This window comes from Paramisgurnus dabryanus, chromosome 11 (assembly GCF_030506205.2).
Source record: "Paramisgurnus dabryanus chromosome 11, PD_genome_1.1, whole genome shotgun sequence".
NCBI classification, from domain to species: Eukaryota; Metazoa; Chordata; class Actinopteri; order Cypriniformes; family Cobitidae; genus Paramisgurnus; species Paramisgurnus dabryanus.
The window spans coordinates 32,409,180-32,428,885 of record NC_133347.1 but is presented as its reverse complement, the minus strand read 5'-3'; the positions used below and the strand labels follow the sequence as shown (position 1 = coordinate 32,428,885).

The 19,706-nt window shown below is 38.8% G+C and overlaps 1 protein-coding gene across 8 annotated transcripts in view; it reads right to left on the bottom strand.

Annotated features, from left to right (window-relative positions):
* The window catches only part of plch2a (phospholipase C, eta 2a), a 160,336-nt gene that overhangs the window by 61,363 nt on the left and 79,267 nt on the right, over window positions 1-19,706 (bottom strand). The window contains exon 1 of one of the 8 annotated variants that reach the window (XM_065247807.2): window positions 4,706-4,898. The exons of the other annotated variants lie outside the window; for them this stretch is intronic. Within the exon in view, the coding sequence (XP_065103879.1) occupies window positions 4,706-4,748 (43 nt within the window). The 5' untranslated portion in view covers window positions 4,749-4,898. Of the gene's footprint in view, window positions 1-4,705; window positions 4,899-19,706 lie in introns of those variants that run through there. 8 annotated transcript variants of the gene reach the window in all.

Below are 19,706 nucleotides of genomic sequence, written 5' to 3'. Positions count from 1 at the left end.
GTGGAAAATAATGTGTTTTTTTAACCGTAAACCACGTGAAGACATTGTATTACAGCAAATACACACAAATAACGTTGGTTTAGCAATGTAAAAGGAGCTCTTTTAAAAGGGAGGGGTGAGCGGTGGACTGAGCCATTGGTTGCAATACAAAGTCTCACCTCTAGATGCTACTAAAAATCGAATCATATTTCCTTCATATTAAGTGTGCACTAACAAAACAGGGCTCCAGACTGCCCCCAAATGGTGGCATTTTGCCCCTAAAATTTGAGAGTGTGCCACTGAATTTTACATCCAGTCGCACATGTGCAACCAGTAAATTTGACCTTTTTATCCAAAAGTGCACAATAAAATGTGACACTGAATTTGAAACAGCACATTGTACTTTCTGCATCTATCATTAAAGTATTTATTAGTAATACTAGGGCTGTGTATCGCCAACAATTTCCCGATACGATGCGCATCACGATACAAGACTATTTTGAATTACATTTTTGTTCAGAAATTAGTAACATTATTATTATAATTATCTGTTTATTGTACATTGAATAAGCAGTGTTGTAACAGTTGTGTTTTTGCCATTCATTTATAAGCTTTTGGGGTAACTCATAGAAATACTTAAAATCTCAGAGTTTGTACTTAACTTATGTTTTACAAAGATAGTGTCTTAGCCTACTCTAGGCATTATATTTGTCTCTCATTTTATTATTCTATATCGTTAATATATCTATAAACATGCAGTCCGAGTTAATACTATTTAATAGAAATCAGATTATATGACAGCTATAGTTTGAAGTAGCTCTGTATCTCTTCTCTAGACATTCACTTTTCACAAGCAAATCTTTGTCATGTTTCTTCTCTAATACGTTAGTACTGTTTTATAAGAGAGTGGCTAATAAAGCCCTTTGCAGTAGTATAGGCTAAGAAATCTGCGCTTTCATACGATTGTAAATACGCATGCGCGAGAGAGAGAGAGAGAGAGAGAGAGAGAGAGAGAGAGAGAGAGAGAGAGTACGCGGGTCGCAGACACGTGCAACAGCGAGACAGACACGCAAAGTGAAAGTATAACCCGCTACCTTTAACTCTACATACTCCGCGGGACACATGCGTCCTTTCCACATGGATCAGGGATGAACAGCAATTCATCACGTTACTTTCAAAAGTGCATCCGAATCGATACGGAAGGTGCTGTATCGATGCGTGCATCGTCAGGCGTCCATGACGATGTATCGTCGTATCGATATTTTGAACACAGCACTAAGTAATACAGTGGAAATTAGTAGAAATGTGAATATTTGGTTAGCATGTTGATTTACGGTGTGTGCCCCTAAATTTTCTGGTTGCGCCCCTAAAATTTTCAGTTGGGGGCCACTGTGCTACTAGTGAAAAAAGTTAGTCTGGAGCCCTACAAAACCAATGGTTTTACACAGTGAGACATGCAAACAAAGACAAATCCATCAACTATGCTTCCCCAAAAATAGTGTGAATGTTATTAATGGCAAACTGATATAAAAACCTGTGCAACCTGGGACTAAAGGTCTTCTCGGGTCCAAAGAAATGTACCCAACCCGAAATGACCCAAATCACTTTATTCCCGAACCCGATAAATATGTTTTTAGAAGAAAGACCCGACCCGAAACAAACCCGAGAAAATTAGGCTTGAGTCAGACCCGAACCAGTTGCATTTTTTAGCCCAACTGGACCCGAATCTAAACGGCACCGACCTGTGTGCAGTCTGCAGCCCCGCATGCAGCAGTCAGACAGAAAGTAACCCCCCTGGTCTCGCAACAAATTTGGCGAGCTGCTCCATTTGTTTGAAGACGACACCCAGGTAACCGCTAAAATGTACATTGACTGACATGTCTTTCTCAACGAAAATTAACCTACCGCCAGTCACACAATGTCACAAACGCTCTTGACAAACAGAGGAGAGGTTTGAAAAGGACATTGACGCACACACGCGAGACAGTTCGGGTTTTCGGGTCCGTTCGGCAAAAACACATTAATTTTACCCGAGACCCGATGCCACTAATATTATACCCGACCCGTGTCCGAGGCACACGTGAAACTTTTAGACTCAGTCTGACCTCGGGTTTTCGGATCTAAGTGGACCCGTTAAGACCTCTACCTGAGACAGCCAATCAGATTGAAGCTTGCTGCTTTGAGAAAACGCTGAGTTGTTTTGAGTGCAATAGCCTATACATGAAATGTGACCTCTGCATTTAACCCATCCAACCAGTGAGTAATAAACACACATGGCGCAGCGGGCAGTCACAACCCGCCAGCCGTTAGACTCAAACCTTCAGGTTACAAGGCCGACCCTGTAACCATTAGGCCACGACTGCCCATGAAGTGCTCTGTGAACAGTCGATGGTCTGTACGTGTGAGGTAATACAATGTGTTGAAAGTGTGAAAGTTTGTTAGAGAACTCCAGAGTTAAATGCATCTATAAACATGCAGTAACTATTAGAGTTTGATCCCTCAGTACGAGCACACAGTGTTTCTAACGCTCTCCTGACTCAGGGATTGTGGGTAATCAGCTTCTGTTCCACTGACATGGAGTTGGCAAGGTCCACAGGTAGCGTGACAGTGGGATATGAAGCAATGCGTTGACAAGATGAAGGCTTCTTCAACCTCACATGTCAGAGCGTTTCTATTCTGGATGGGTTTAGTGAAAGCGTGCAGTGTGTTTTTGAGCTGTAGATAAGTTAAAAGAGTCTCTGTAAACACTGTAAAAACAACAGGAAGAACATCTGACAGTGTGATGTGATCGCGTATGAAACCAATTAGCATTTGGATTATTATTTTAGTTATGCAATGCAAAAATGACTTTCTAACTTCGTTTTTTTGTCTTGTTTTTAGCAGAAATATCTAAAAATTCATAACACAAGATGTATTTTCTTAATGAGCAAATTGATCTAAGAAAATAAGGATAGTTTTTAGACAAAAATATCAAATTTAAGTGAAATTCACTTCTTATTTCAAGATTTTTTTTCTCATCCCATTGGCAGATATTTTTTTGCTTGTTTTAAGTTTAAATTTACATAACTTGTATTTTTTTTTGTCTAAAAACTAAACTTATTTTCTTAGGTCATTTTGGTTATCAAGAAAATACATTTTGATTTAAGAATTTTTAGATATTTCTACTGAAAACAAGACAAAAATACAAAGTAAGAAAGTCATTTTTTACAGTGTATGCGTAAAATCAAAATCATGATTATTTGGGTAAAAATCGTTATCATGATTATTTACCGCAATTACTCATTGACTTTGAAAACATGCATTTATTTAACCTTTTAACCTAGAAAGTGTGGCAATAGGCTACACGTGTCAAAGCAAACACATCGATCCAGCAGCAAACAATTTATATTTTAATCGCACAATAATTGTTTTACCTTGATAATCTTGTTTTTGTAATTATTTGAATAAAAATTCAAATTCAAAAGTGATTAATTGCACAGCCCTACCTTATGATATTAAATTAAAGGCGGGGAGTACGATCTCTGAAAGCCAATGTTGACCTTTGAAATCACCTTAACAAACCCTACCCCTACCCTACGCCCCTCCCCTAATAGAATCTGGAACTTCTTTTGATAGACCTGTCCCACACATACACAACCCAGAAAACGATGTCGGTTAGTAGACACGCCCCTTACTGCTGATTGGCTACAAGTGTGTTTTGGTAGTCGGCCCGACTCCCTTTTGCAAAACGTTTCTCAAAAAATTGTGCACCCTGCCTTTAATATTACAATTATTATTTTATTTACAATTATGTGTACAGTTACGATTATATTTTTGACTATGATTTAAATTTTCTTTATGTTTGATCATTGTTACAAACGTCTAGTCCTCGTGAATGGCGCAAATCGAGCGTTACCGTTGCAAACGTGCGAGTTGAAAAATGTGAACTTTGGCGGAAAAAACAATCAGGAGCTTGCTTTAGAAGTGACGTGATTACAGAAAGCGAGCGGAGTCGCGGAAGCCCCTCCCATGACGCAAATTTCCACGTGAATGTCTCGATGACAAGAATTTCACGCGCGAATGAACTGTTTAAGCGGCAAATTAGGTGTGGTAGACGCGATTTTGACGCCTCATAAACCCGTGGTCATACTTCTAATAAATCCAGTTACTTAATGTGATGTCATTAAAATGATACTGCAGCTTTTAACCCTGCCGCCCCACACTCCCCAAGAGTACACATATCATATCTCTACCCAATCTAAAACCTCTTACATTCAATTACACTTAAAGTAACTTTAGGAGTTGAGTGGACAGTACATCAACTTGTAACGCTGACTGGAGCGATAAATAAACCCTACCGCACCCTGTCCAAAAGATGTGCGTTTATCTGAATATAAATGCAAAGTAAACCTTATTCTTTCATCTAACTCATTCAGCTGGTCTGCATCACAAAAGTCAATTTTATGTATAATAGCTCCTTGTTTTGCACTTTTTTTTACACTTTTTTGTACAGCTATAATTACCTGTGTCATGTCTAAATAAAGTCTATATACACAATGTTACAGCATTTAGCACAAGCTGCACGGTGTGGACCAGAGGGACGAGCCGAGATATACAGAAGAATAAGAGTGTAGGAAAAATAATCCCTTGAGAAGAACAAGAAAACAACCAGCAACGTCTCATCTCGCTCACCATCTTAATTGGCCATTTATCATTGTGTTATTGCATGAAATCTAAAACTGCTTACCTTTGTCTGGACTGAGACTCCTTATATTGCTACAATCCTCCATGATTTAAAGTGAGAAGAACCTCCATGTGCTAATGAGAGGTGGAGAGATGTGTGCTGCTCTCAATCCCATGAGTAACTGTTTCAGATGAGAACGCCTGAATGCGCCTTAAGACCAGGAACCAAAGCACCTGATCCTGTTTCTCTTCTGATTCCTTTCTTTGCTTCTCTCTCTCTCTCTCTCTCGCTTACACTCTTTTTGTCTCTCTCTCTCTCCTCCTCCCTCTGGTTTAGCTTTCTTCCACTCGCTGTGGAGAGGACGAGGAGATCTCGCTTCAAGATGAGAGCCACGTGTGCGGCTGCTTCAGTGAAGCTTTATTACTTTAAAAAAAGATGCTGGGACACAAGTGAGGTCACAAATGAGATCAACGGAGGTCCCGAAAACTTCAATCACGCAAAAGTGAGAGACAAAGAGAAAAAGCAGCGTGAGGTGATGGGGGTGTGCCGAGCGTCTTTCTCCCATCTCATGTTTTATTCAGCGGTGCTGTGCGTCTCTTCAGAATAGAAAGCTTTGGAGACATTGAGGTGATGGAGAAAATATTCTTTATTTATTTACTCTCCTTAAAACCGGGACACTGTAATAAAGACACACGCCGCTGTCCTATCTGTATAGCTCAAGAGCAAATGTTCGATTCCCAGGGAATACACGTATAAATAAATTATATAACTTAAATGCACTGCAAGTCGCGTCTGCCTAATGCATAACTTGCTTAAATGTAAAACTTGCTCATAAGTCTTATTCATGATGTTACTGCTGGTTATAGCATGCCGTATGCCAAAACAGCAGCTAAAATATGACAGAAAGACATTAATAAGCAAATTATAATATACAAATATCATTTTTTTTGGGGGGGGGAATTGAACTGCAGGCATCATGTTAGCAGTGCACTGGGTTCAATTCTCATTCTCATGTACTGTAAGTCACTTTAAATAATTGATGCATAAATGCATAAATGTATATGCACAAAACGTAAAAAAAACTGTAAAGTCTCCTGTGACTGGCATCAGAATGGATTCGGTTCAGTAAATGAGGAGATGATGATGCTTTCTGTCTGCTAAACATGAACTGCAGGCATCGCATAAAAACTTCCAGACAATGGAGATAAAACTCAGTTTCAGCTGATACACCAAAGCTCTTCTGATGCGATGGTGCGCGATACATAAGCCACCAAAAACAAATCACTTCTAGTTTTTTGCATAATACATCAGATTTAAGCTGAGAACACATTCACATGCTGCCAGCCATTTGTCTTTCTCACAAAAGATGAAGGTAAATTGACATTTAATACTATTTCTTGTCATTTGTCAAGTGCTTTAAAACATTAATCACTATTTAGAAGACATGTATTGCATTAGATGTCAAAAGCATTTTCCTTAAGTGTCAGAAAGTAAAAAAAAAAAAATTCCCGGTTTCTGGGGTACAGTTTCATTTTTAGAGAATACATTACTTTACCCATACTTAGATTGTATTTACAGTACTGTGCAAAAGTCTTAGGCCACCATGCCAGAATTAGATTTGTAGTTTTTGCAATGTTATAAAAAGCAAGCATTTGATGCGTTTCTACTTCGGTCTAGATGCGCGAATGCATTCAAAATGTTCAAGCTGCAAACTAGACTTGGTAAACGCAATTTTGACGCCTCAAACGTGGCTGGTGTGAACCCACGGTAAGACTTTTGCACAGTACTGAATAACAGTGGTTACAATGTGTAGTTTATATATTCAGGCATCAAGTGTTCTGAAAATACAAGTCTTAAAGTGTGCTTTTATCAAATTTGTAATCAGGGGCATCTTTAACCTCATGAGGGCTATTTTTAAGCATGCAAATAAATATGCTGTATGCCATCCCTATATTAAATGTAATTTAACAACAACAGATTTTAATGTGCAACTCTAGTCATATAACTGCATACGTTTTAAATAAATGATTTTGTTAAAATGTCTATTGTGCACCATTGGTGGTATTTCACCCCCCCTCGGCCCTACATCTAATTGTAATTTACATATTAAAATCTCCATTTAAACTATTGAAATCTGGTATAACAGTAAATAAATTGCACAGGCACCTTATGTCGTGTCATGACAACCAGTGAAAATGAGTCTGTCAAACAGCCCATGTGTTGTGCGCTCACAACCCTTATGTTACATGTAAAGTAATAAACTAGAACATGAAACAAAGAGCTCTCTTTTGATGAGTAACACATTTACTTGTTCCTGCTGGTTTGAAGCAAAGCTAAAATGCTTGAATGCTGCTTGGACTCTAAAGATGGAAAGTGAAGCCCAAGAGAAGATCAGTAAGAGTCTGTGGTCCTGACAGATGCAGCCTGTGGGAATCACCCATACTTCAGTGAAAGTAGGTCAGAAGAGACCGACAGCAGGAACATGTGCTCTCTGTTCCTCAACTAAATACAACACTGTTTAGTCTTTGATAAACGAGTTCATGTTTAGGTTTTAGAATAAAAACAATAAAGAGTCTGCTTGGCAAACAGAACACCTTAGCGATCATACAGCCACATTGTAGCATAGCGACAAAAATGCTTTCGAGTTTCTCTGTGCAGTATGAATCAATATCAGATAGACTTTAGTCTGAACTAATGTTGTATGTGATTAAAAGTGATGGGTTAACAGACTCTGGTATGGAAAGATAAGAGATAAAGGAAAGAGGAAAGCACACATGAAAGGAGAACAATAGGACTGATTTTATCTTAAGTTTGTAAGGATGGAGTGCTGGTATGGGGTCGAACTTCTCTTGCAGAACATACATGACACATGAAGCTCCAACTAGACCAAATTCAGCCATAAGAACAACCTAGCAACCAGTCAGAACAACATAGCAACCTCCCAGAACAACCTAACAACTAGGGCTGTAACGATTAATTTTGTGTGCCATTACAAATGCCTGTCTGAAATCGATTCTGAATCGCAAGGCTGCGATTCTGTGTTTCATGCACAGCTTGTGCGTGTACTAGAGCATTTGGTCAGTAGGAAGTCCTTATCAATCTAAAATCATTATGAGTCAGAGTCGTTTATAACGTGAATTTAAACAATAAATCGTTACAGCCCTAATAGCAACCACAAAGACCAACCTAGAAAGCACTCAGAACACCATAGCAACCTCTCAGAACACCATAGCAACCTCCCAGAACACCATAGCAACCTCCCAGAACACCCTGTTAACCTAACAGAACAACCAAGCAACCATAGAGAACAACCTAGTAAACACTCAGAACACCATAGCAAACTCAAAGAACACCCTAGCAACCTCACGGAACAAACCAGCAACAACTTAGAACCCCCTAGAACACCCAGTTACCCTATCAGAACAACTAAGGAACCTCAGAGAACACCACAGCAACCTCTCAGAACACCCTACCAACCTCCCAGAACAACCTAGCAACCTACCAGAAAACCAAGCAACCACAAAGCACAACATAGCAACCACCCAGAACACGGCCAGCAACATCCCAGAACACCACAGCAACCTTTCAGAACACCCAACCAACCTTCCAGAACAAGCTAGCAACCTACCAGAAAAACCAAGCAACCACTGAGCACAACCTATAAACCACTCAAAACACCCCAGCAACCTCCCAGAGCACCCTGTCAACCTTCCGGAACAACCTAACAACCTCCCAGAATAACCTAGCAACCTGTCAGAAAAATCAAGGAATCACTGAGCACAACCTAGCGACCACTCAGAACACCCCAGCAACACCTTAGAACAGCCTAGCAACCTACCAGAAAAACCAAGCAATCTTAGAGAACACCCCAGCAACATCCCAGAACACCACAGCAACCTCTCAGAACACCATACCAACCTTCTAGAACAACCTAGCAACCACTCAGAACACCATACCAACCTTCCAGAACAACCTAACAACCTACCAGAACACCATAGTAACTTCCCAGAACACCCTAGCTACCTCTCAGAGTACCCTAGCAACCTACCAGAGCACCACAGAAACCTCCCAAAACAACCTAGCAACCTACCAGAACACCCTAGCAACCATAGAGAAAAGTAACTTGAAAACCACACACAATGGTCTCGCAGTAATTTTTGCCTGAACAAGCAGCACTCATATCTGCCTTCTGTAAAATGTAAAATATGTTTAAATAGATCTGTAGCCTACTGCTGTTTAACATCCACTCTTAATCTAATCATGTATCATCACAAGTCAACTGTTCCAGAGTCAGTACTGGGTTATCTCTAAAATATATATACTGGTTTATCAGCAGGATTTTAGTGGTGAATTGTCATGTATGTGATGTCATTCAGAAAGGCTGTTGAAATTCATGAGGCACAGCCCTCAAACTCAACCTGACAACCTCACTGTTACCCTCACACCACAGAGGTGTGACTGCACACACACACACACACACGCACGCACGCACGCACGCACACACACACACACACACACACGCACACACACATGCACACACTTAAATATCTCATGGCAGATTGATGTATAATCTATCTGAACTAATAGACAGTATAGTTGTGTAAAGAGCTCACTGTTATTGACTATACAGGTATAAAATAAACCCGTAGTGTAATGAGTGTTAATACTAGCAGTACTGGCAGGATTTGTTTGCACACTGCAGACAATTTTTGTCTCATCAGCATTTTGTTAAACCCATGGGTCATTCCTCTTTCACTGAAGTGATGGATAATTAAAACCCAGGGGAAGATCAGGGACCAGACATTTAACTACACACACACAAAACACATGACACTGACATTACAACAACACTTTTCAGAGGTGAAAGAGCAAGAGTAGAGATTTAAAATCTTTGGGTGTGTCCTTTAAAATGCAAATGAGCTGATAAAAATGCAAACACTGATCACCATAACAGTGGTTTGTTGAAATTGAAACTCAATTGTGCTGTCAATTATTTCTCTCTATCTCTCTCTTTTTGAGAACATGCTGGAAGTAAGTGGGCGGAGCTGACTGAGCGATGTCACTTGAGATTGTGGTGTCCGAAAAAGTGACACTGGATAAGCTAACACGGTGGCATGGCATTAAAGTCATCCTCGCGGAACGCTGGACAGCAGAAGAGTGTACTGTAGCATAGCTGTCGTGCATGCTGTTTGTTATAAAAGTATTTTGTCAGCATCAAGAATGAATAGTGCAGTAGTGTTGTTCGTGGATGATGTGAATAAAGTTAATGAGATTGTGGCAAATGGAGTTGTGTTTTGCCTTTGGTAAAGCCAGCAAAAAGAATTATGTTGTCAAATGTGCTGCCCTTTGATAAATTGAGAGTTGGCAAGACATGAAAAAGTGGTCTTGCAGATCAAAAAGATCGCTATGGGGTGTAAACAGCAACAGCTTAAACATGCTGTTTCTTTTCGCAAGTGTACATGATACTAAACAATGAAACCCAGGTGCTAAATTTATTATTTTGACAATGAAATGATTTAGATGTGGACAGGCAGGACATTTTGTTCCCCTGTGTCCAGATGATATAGAACATGAAACATCTCCAAAAACTGCAGATGAGGGACTAAAAAAAGAGGAAAATGAAAATCAACAACAAAAAGACAAGGGTTTGACTGAAGCTAAAAATAGCACAGATGATAATCAAAGTGAACAAGGGGCCTGTCAGAAAAAGACTGTAAATGAAAATAGTGAAGAAATAATGGCAGAAACTGAGATGCGCCCAATTAAAGGTGCTTTTGGACCTGACATGGAAATTGAAAATTTAAAAGATGTTGAAATGACAGAAGATTTGTCTGTTTAAAACACCAACTCTGAAGAGAAAAACGATTGGAAAAAAAAGAAGCAAGAAAGGGACAGACTCAAACAGGCAAATGAGTTGATGGTACAAAGATATATATCAGATAAGAGTATTTGAAGAGTTTGGTTCCAAAACGCAATAAATCCATTTTGACCAATTTGGGTAAAAATGTGTTTTCTATACCAAGAAGATGACAAGATGAAAACCACTATTTTCTCTTACAAAACTTTCACATAGCATCTTTAGGGGCCAGTTGTTCAAAAAGTTTAATCTGGATCAAAATGATCCGGATTTGGAAATCACATTTTTTCCTATTCAGGATCAGGTAATCCGTCTTACTTTTATGCCGGTTTTTCAAAGCAACATTGGACTGGATCACCCTGATCCAGATACACAGTTTTCAAGATTACCAAATCCAGATTACCTGTGCTCTAAATGGGACAACATATCACAACATGTGCTACCAGCTATGTGAAGAACAGGTAGAAGAATCAATATGGGATCACTGTAAGAGTTTTTAATTTTGAGACGAAACACAAAAATAACATAAACATCCATTTATAATTTCTTTTATGAACCCTCATCTGAGTCACCAAAAATAAAAAAAACAAATATACATTAACAAATACATTGTGGACGCACAAAGGACGCTTCAAGTGTCTTTTCTGAGCTCCTGTGACTGCTGGCTCTACCAGTGAGGGTCCAGGTTGTATTTCAATAATACAGTAGGGCTGAGATCCAGAATGAATGTTTCCTCACTTTCCTTTACAATCGTAGGCTCACCATCCCCTACAACACCTCGAATCCCATGCAGAGCTTTATAGTTTTACCTCCAATAAGGTCCAGAACCACATCTGTGTATTCATCAACAGTGTTGGGAGTAACGCATTACAAAATATAATATATTACAGTAATATATTAGTTTTTGCTGTAACGCAGTAATATAACGCATTACTAATACAATTTTGGTAATATTTTACTCGTTACAGTCTTAGTAGCGAGCGCGTTACAACAATGCATTTCAAAAATTTTGACCAATGCGCGCGACCAGCATCCACACAGGAAAAAGCTGCGGGTAAAATAGTAATTGCTGCGTCCCAAACAGCATACTTCCATACTATATAGTAGGCGAAAAGCACTACTTCTCGTACTCTTTGCCTACTATATAGTATGGAAGTAGGCGGTTTGGGACGTAGCGTATGTCTGTTTCCAGGTGCTGTATGCAGCATGTTTATTTTTACTTTAATTTTGTATTTGACGCGTTTCTTAAAGAGCCGAATCTGGGAAGTCCGCGGCTGTATAAGCATTTACTAAAGTGTTCGCAATCAGGTCCGGTAGCGCCGCACGCGCAAAATTCTGCGAATGAGAGCACTAAGTAAAAGCAACAGAAAGTTTCTATCGGTCTCCTGTGCTGCTTGAACCTCAGAAGTAAAGAGACTTTTAGAAATCTTGCCAGTAAAATCCATTTCACCACACCAGCAATGACAAGGTAAGCTAACGTTGCTATGGTTACAGTCCATATACATAATAGATTGCTAGGCTATTCCTATGCTATCTACAGTTTTATTACAAACAGCAACCTAAACTACAACGTAACATTAGTGTAGACTTAAACATGGTTATTTAAATAGTACATTTAAACATCACTGTTTAAAGTGTTTACCAGCCTTTGTATGGTAGCCTATATTCATTGTTTGGCAAAAAGCAGTGTTCCTCTGTTTGTCTGTGTTTTATTAAGCACTTATATGTTAGCCTACATGTAATCCTTATATTGTACTGAAATGAGCTGTATTCCTTGAGGCCTGATCCTCCAATAGCACTTTTTGATAAGTTGTGTCAATCCAGTGCATGCCAGGTTTGTGCTGTGATTCTGAATTTAAAGTAAATTAAAGAATAGAAATGAAAAGAGGTTGCGTGTCTTGCCATGTTATTAGTCTATAGGTTGCATTATAGTGGGCTCTAGCTTTATTGTGTTTGGTATGTCTACCATCATTTACCAGACTTTTACCAGATCATTTGTCCATGTTTATGTCTCTGACTGTCATTGTTACTGTTTTTTGCCATAGGTCTTCACTGTGCCTATTCAAAGCTCGAGGGCCAACACATAACTTCTAGATTTATAAGCATCAATAAACTACATTTTAACATAATGCCTAGTCATACTTCTGTTATTTTGATGAAAGTAACTCAAAAGTAACGCAAAAGTAGTGTAACTCATTACAGTTCAGAGTCAGTAATATTGTAATGTAACTAATTACTTTCAAATGACAGTAATTTGTAATATATAATGCATTACACTTTGGAAGTAACTTTCCCAACACTGTTCATCAACACTTCCATTGCAAAACAAGATGTGCAATTGAGCTTTTAAAAGGAGTTCTGAAGAGACGCTTTGCATGCCTTAACTACTTGCGAGTGGAACCACAGAGAGCATGCAACATAATACTAGCGTGTAACATCCTGCACAACATCGCTACCAGGTGCAATGTCCCTCCCTGTGATGATGTTTATGATGCACCTGAGCCGTTTGAAGAACCAGACCAACCTCTGGCATTCTGTCAGAATGAGGGACTGAGTGGACGTATAGTAAGGGATGCCATTGTTAGACATTGTTTTTGACAGGCTCATCTCTGATGATTGTTTCTTTGAAATTAATATACATTGATGAATGACATAAACTTTTTTGTTTGTGATTGAAATCTGTTTGGGGGATTATTTCACATTTCATTATTTTTACTTTACTGAATAGCTTAATTGGTAGCCTATGTCTACTATATCTACTTTATCACTGTTACAACGGTTACACAAGTCAAGTTCAAAATATAAATAAAAGTATATACACTAAATGAAACAAATGTGTTATTTGACCAATTTTAAAGTTTTTCTACATTTCCCTCCTGGAATCCACCTTTAAATCCTACCCCCTGTTGGGATCAGGATAATCCAGTTTTTTTGGATCAAAGTTATCCAAATCCTACTGACAAGTTTTGAACAACACAAACTGAAGGTTTGATCCAGATTTAAACTAGGATTGGATTATGTGATCTGATCTGATTTCAGATTCCTTCTTTCCCTTTTGAACAACCCATTTTCAAGATTTGATCCAATCCGATAACCAAAATCCGATCAGCTTACCTTTGAACAACTGGCCCAAGGGTTATAATAACATTAACAATAAAAATCCATAATTTCATTTTAGAAGATTTGTTATAAAATTTATTATTTTTTCAAAATGCTATAAATCTATTAAATCAATATATAAATGTGCATTCATCTTTGCCATGTTATATTCATTTAGTTGACTAGTGGTATACTGTACACTGATTGAAAAAATAAACATTAAAGGTGGGGTGCATGATCACTGAAAGCCAATGTTGACATTTGAAATCACCTAAACAAACACATCCCTACCCCAATAGAATCTAGACCAGGGGTGTCAAACTCAATTTCATCCCGGGCCACATCAGCATTCCGGTTAAACTCAAAGGGCCGGTTGTATTTGAACGACTGTATGAATGTATCAACTCTTTTATTACTGTACATTGCATAATTTTCCCTGCATTTGCTTACTATTGGTTTTGTTAATAACTCAATTGATACCTAGCTTTGAAAGTAGAAGCCCAGGCAAATAATGACAAAGTGTATAGAGTACAACTATTCTACAGATTATTTTTAAAATAATTGTGGTGACAAAAACACATGTTGTATGTGAGTACAGTACACTCAAAATGTTATGTTATCCTTCATTGTGCAGGTCAGAAAATGAGAGGCATTTTAGATACTAATAAAGAGAGCATAATTTTTCTCCACCACAAAATTATGCATTTATTCAACACATCTACCCTCGCCATTTCTTGCCCTCTTTACAAAAAAGCTGTGATTTTTTTACATGGCTTTGAGTGTCTGACTGATTGACTGACGTCTCATGAGTTCAGTGTTGTAGGCTACAGATCAATAGTTTCAATCGTTTATTAAAAGTAATCGGTTCAGATGAGTCATTAGTTCGCGTATTTAGCGGGAATAGACGCGTAATAAACTAATACCAGCTGGACATCCCCTTGAGCGTGCGCGAGAGAGGGAGAGAAAGAACGAGCAGATACTGTCCGTTTCCATATGCGGAGGTCGCATAGGCAGCGTCATCAAGCCTGGTTTATTTAAGTTAACTGACTATTACATTCGCAAGTCATACGCATATTAAAACTATTTACTATAAACAAAGAATAATATTTAACTTTATAATTGTTAATATTCTGAAACAAGACAGTCATGATGACGCATGCAGCCTGGAAATGCAACCTACGGAGGCTGCAGCGTTCGCATTAAGACACGCCCACTCTAGTAGTGTGCGCGTGCGGGGCACTGCTCGTTCTCTCTCATGCAATCATCAATATTATCACTATAATTACATTACAAAAAGACTTTGGCGGGACAAAAATTAGTTTTGGTGGCTGCTAAAAAAATCTATATAGGAAATAACCTGCAAAAATAAAACTTATAATAACAATAAAAATATCTGTAAACTCTCGCGGGCCACATAATTAACATAATTTGTAAACTCTCGCGGGCCAGATGAAATGAGGGGGCGGGCCGGATTTGGCCCGCGGGCCTTGAGTTTGACACCCCTGATCTAGACCTTCATTTGATAGACCCGCACCACACATACGCAACCCAGGCAACATTGTCGGTAAGTAGACACGTCCCTTACTGCTGATTAGCTACCAGTGTGTTTTGTTAGTCGTCCCAACTCCCTTTTCCAAAGTGTTTTTCAAAAATCATGCACTCTGCCTATAATGTCATTTATTAAAACACTTCCTTTGTCATATTAAGAGCATGTCATTACTGCTGTCATCCTTTGGATGTCATTGCTGAACTTTTTTGACAGCGATCAGCTGTAAAATGTTTTGGTCATGCTCGATTTTTGTTGACTTCGAATAAAATAATGTTACGTTTTTCATAAGATTCCACTGGGGTCAATGTGTTAGCATGACAGAAGCTTGATGCTGTCGGGAGAACAAACAACAGCCAACAGTTTTCTGTCTTACATTTTTTCCCCGTCACAGAAAACCACCACAGGTTTATCAATGCCATCAAATGTCTTATTTTGTTGTTGTTTGTTTGTTGATCACGAAGTACAAAGTAGATGAGGAAATCTAGGATTCTGTGTGTATTCAACGCACCGCCATTGTTGTTTACTTTACAATGTGTGGAATGGTGCGCTGTGATTTGTTGAACGGATTTATTGCATTCTGCAGAGAAGGAAGACTGGCGTTTGGCGCAATTAGGAAAAAGGGATAAAAGATGACAAAATAACACAGGGGATATCGGTTTTTGCGTAAAATGAAAAATTTGCTTTTTAATACTGACCAGATACAATCCTGATTTTTGTGGTAACTAATTTTTTTTTTAAATAGTGTTTATCGGGTTTTGGAACCAAATCTGATGATTCAGTAGCAGAAAGTGAGGCTGAATCAGTTGAATATGTTTCCCGAAAAAGATATGGGAGTTGAAAAGTGCTTATAGAGTTGAAAAGATTATGGGCCAGATTTACTAAGCGCTTGCGCCAGCGTAAACCATCATTTTGGCGGTAAATAGCGATGTCGGAATTTACTAAAGACGCGCAGTGGATCATTAGCGCTGAAAAGGTGTGGTCTAGTTCTTTTTGCGACTGACCTGATTGCATATGCATTTCTAGGAGTTTCCCTTTCAGACGCAAACATTTTGGGAGGAGACTATTTAAATGATTCACGCAACGCGATTTACTAATGTTTGCGCATGTGTTATGTATGGCATTTGCGCGACTATTTAACGCCGAAAAAAAGCATGTCTTAAATCATTTTGCGCTCGAAATGGCTGCAATTGTTGTTGCTAGGAGGAGACATCGCAGAAATCAGAGACTGCATGGTAGAAGGGAGAGGATTTTTTCCACACGTATCAATTTATTTGGAATGCCAGAACAACAAATTATCCAAAAATTTCGTTTGCCAAGCCATGTTATTCTAAATTTGCTGGAAGAAATACAAGACGATCTGGAGCCCTCAACTAGAAGGAGTCACGCAATCCCAGGTGTTTCAAAACTTCTTGCAACACTTCATTTTTTGTCCTCCGGTTCTTTTCAGTCTACTGTGGCTACGTTAGCTGGAATTTCACAATCCGCATTTTCACCTGCGTTGTCCGTGGTGCTGAAGTCCTCTAAAGGCGTCAGGGGCATTTCCTCAATAGGACCACCACCGGTCTTCTTCACTGCTGCTTTATTAAAAGCGACCTTTTCTTTTGTACGTCTCCTTAGGTCATGCCATCTTTTCTTAATTTCATCAGCGGAACGCGATTTACCCCCTATTGCATTTACCTTTTTCGCAATACAGTTCCAAATGTCCTTTTTGCGAGCAGTTTGGACATTGCGATTTTGAAGCATTTTATTATAATTACTACACTCCTCTACTAACACATCCAGTTCTTGGGCAGAAAACTTCTCCCTCTGCTGCCTCTTCTTGGTCTTTTCCGCCATCATTTTACCAGATAAGTTCACGCGTCTCTCTGCCTTTATTTATCGGCCTGTATATCACATGCACCTGCAGGAGCATCATCTCTGCTTATTTGCAACCATGCGCTAATTTGCGCTGCTCTTAGTAGATTGGTTGGTCATTATGGAAATCAGCTGTTGCGCCTGTGTTATTTAATTAGCGCTTTTTTAGTAAATAACCCGCAGATATCACCACTCCCATCAGCGCATTTTTGGAATTGCGCTCATGCGCTAATTTGCCCTGTTTAGTAAATCTGGCCCTAAGACTTTTTTTTACAAAACACAAAGGGATGAAAGGCATTTTTTGGTGGAAAATGTGAGTAGCAGGTTATCAGGTGGAAAGAAATCATTGATGGGTGCTTCTGTTTCCACAATTAAAGAGGAATAAAAGTTGTTCAGTTCATCTGGGATTTAGTATTATGGTCTGAAGTCTGTGAGGACATGAATGTTTTTTTCAAATAAAGTAGGAGTCGTGGTTCATAAATTTGGCCTTAATTTGCAATTTGTAATTATATTTAGCACATGCAATTATATTTAGTCATGCTGTAGTAAAGAACCGGCTTTCACGTTTGATGATGGGGTGTATTTGGGGAATAGAACCAGGAATAATTAATTAATTAGTACCCTTTTACTAACTATTTGACCTTATTTACTTACTGTAAAAAACATGTTGCTGGTAATGAAAAGATTCATCAGTGCATGTTAATCAAAAAAAATTGTCTTTGTAATTTTTACTCCACGCCTTTCCAGCCAATTCTTTTTCAATCACCTCACCTCACATGACCTAATTTTAAGTATATAAATTACAGTCACGTCCTATATTTTTTCTACATTTACATCTCGTATTTCAATCCGATATGTCAGGTTAGGGAATTTGAAAACATTGTTTGATCAATAAACAGAATATGTTGGGTGGAGATCCATTCTTTTTAATGTCTTCACACAGGTATTTATCTGCCATGTTGTTTCCAGTGAGGTCACTGACTGTTTAAATGGGTTTGAATGTGACTGTCTTGCAGCATCAGGTGTTTACAGTAATTACTCTCTCTCTCTCTCTCTCTCTCTCTCTCTCTCTCTCTCTCTCTCTCTCTCTCTCTCTCTCTCTCTCTCTCTCTCTCTCTCTCTCTCTCTCTCTCTCTCTCTCTCTCTCTGCTTCAGACTGATGCCATACACAGCGAGTGCGTCAGCAAAGCTTACACACATCTGTATCCCCAGTGTATGGATCGGCCTCGGGCTCGAGTGAGTCTCGTATCATGTGATGAACTGATATCTTCAGATTGATTGTGCTGTTTAAGACTCATTACTTCTCTAATTTAGATCATCAATAATATTGATTAAGAAAACATTAGGTAAAGTATTTGCTGTCCTGGTTGAGGTAATTCTTTGAAGTATAGTGATTTCTTTTCAGATGTAATTTAAGACAAATGTATGGGATAAATATTTCACCTAATGTATTGTGGTCACAGATAAGAAAAAGGAGTGTAAATGAAAAAATTATAAGCCCAAAATAATAACTCCTTGAAGAACAATAGGGTCCTCGCACCTCGGTGCTCGGGCCCTGATCAAAACGTATCTCTTTTTTCTTGTGTGTATGCTTATACTGTTTATTGCCTCACTATTAAGCTTGGATTTGATTCACAGTAAATACACAAATAATGCCTACCCTGAATGCATTGAATGGTGTCGCAGAAAAAAATTGTTTGCAAAATGAATCAATAAAATCATCACCACACATGCTGTATCTGCAAAGAACAATTAGGGATTTCACAGTATTACTGTATGTATCTGAATATACAATCAAAGATTTGACACATGGTTTGAATTAAAAGAATGGCATTAGGAGATTAAAGATGTGTCTGAAGAGTCCCTGAAGACACGAAGACGCACGCACACATGCACACATTCAGATTCACACATTTCCTCATATATCTTCATCTCACTTTTCAAATCTCAGCACATCAATTTAAGCATCAGTCACAGAAATAAAAGAGCCACAGTGGTATTCACTACAAATTCATTTTTTATTTGATGTTTACACACTGGATCTATAACGACTAACTAGTACTATATTATGTTTTTATAACAGAGAGTTTTGGAATGCTTGATTCTGATCGGCTAGTGGCAACACTCTGGTTTGTTAATTCCAGAAATAAATTCAATACTGTAGATCGGCCATTCCCAAACTGTGGTCCGCGGACCACTAGTGGTCCGTGAGGGTACTGCAGGTGGTCCGTGAAAAGGCAAAATAAGAATATGTATATTTTAATATACAAACTCGTTCATATTTTAGGCGAACGTGTACTGCTGCCTAATAAACGTTACTGTGAACTCATTCATTCTGGTGCCTGTGAACGGCACGCTCTCTCAGTTAACGTTGTTCAATAGGGTGCCAGATTTGTATATTCTTCCAGGCGAAAACCCTACTAAAACACACTGTAAACAGGCCTTAATGTGTAGCGGAAAAAACACCCAATCTGGCAACACCGCCACCACTCGGTGTTCACCAGTCACGCTGCATGCGTCATCACAACAACACAGACGCTGGTGGAATTCCTGCTGCGCAACTCAAATAGTTTAACATTAAATAACACCATATTTGTCCTAAATCGTTAACGATTACCATAGGCTGCTAACGCATATTCCGGATCTTGAATTAGACTTTGACTAAGCTCACGCTATTTAACGTGCACGTGTGGTGTGCAATACTT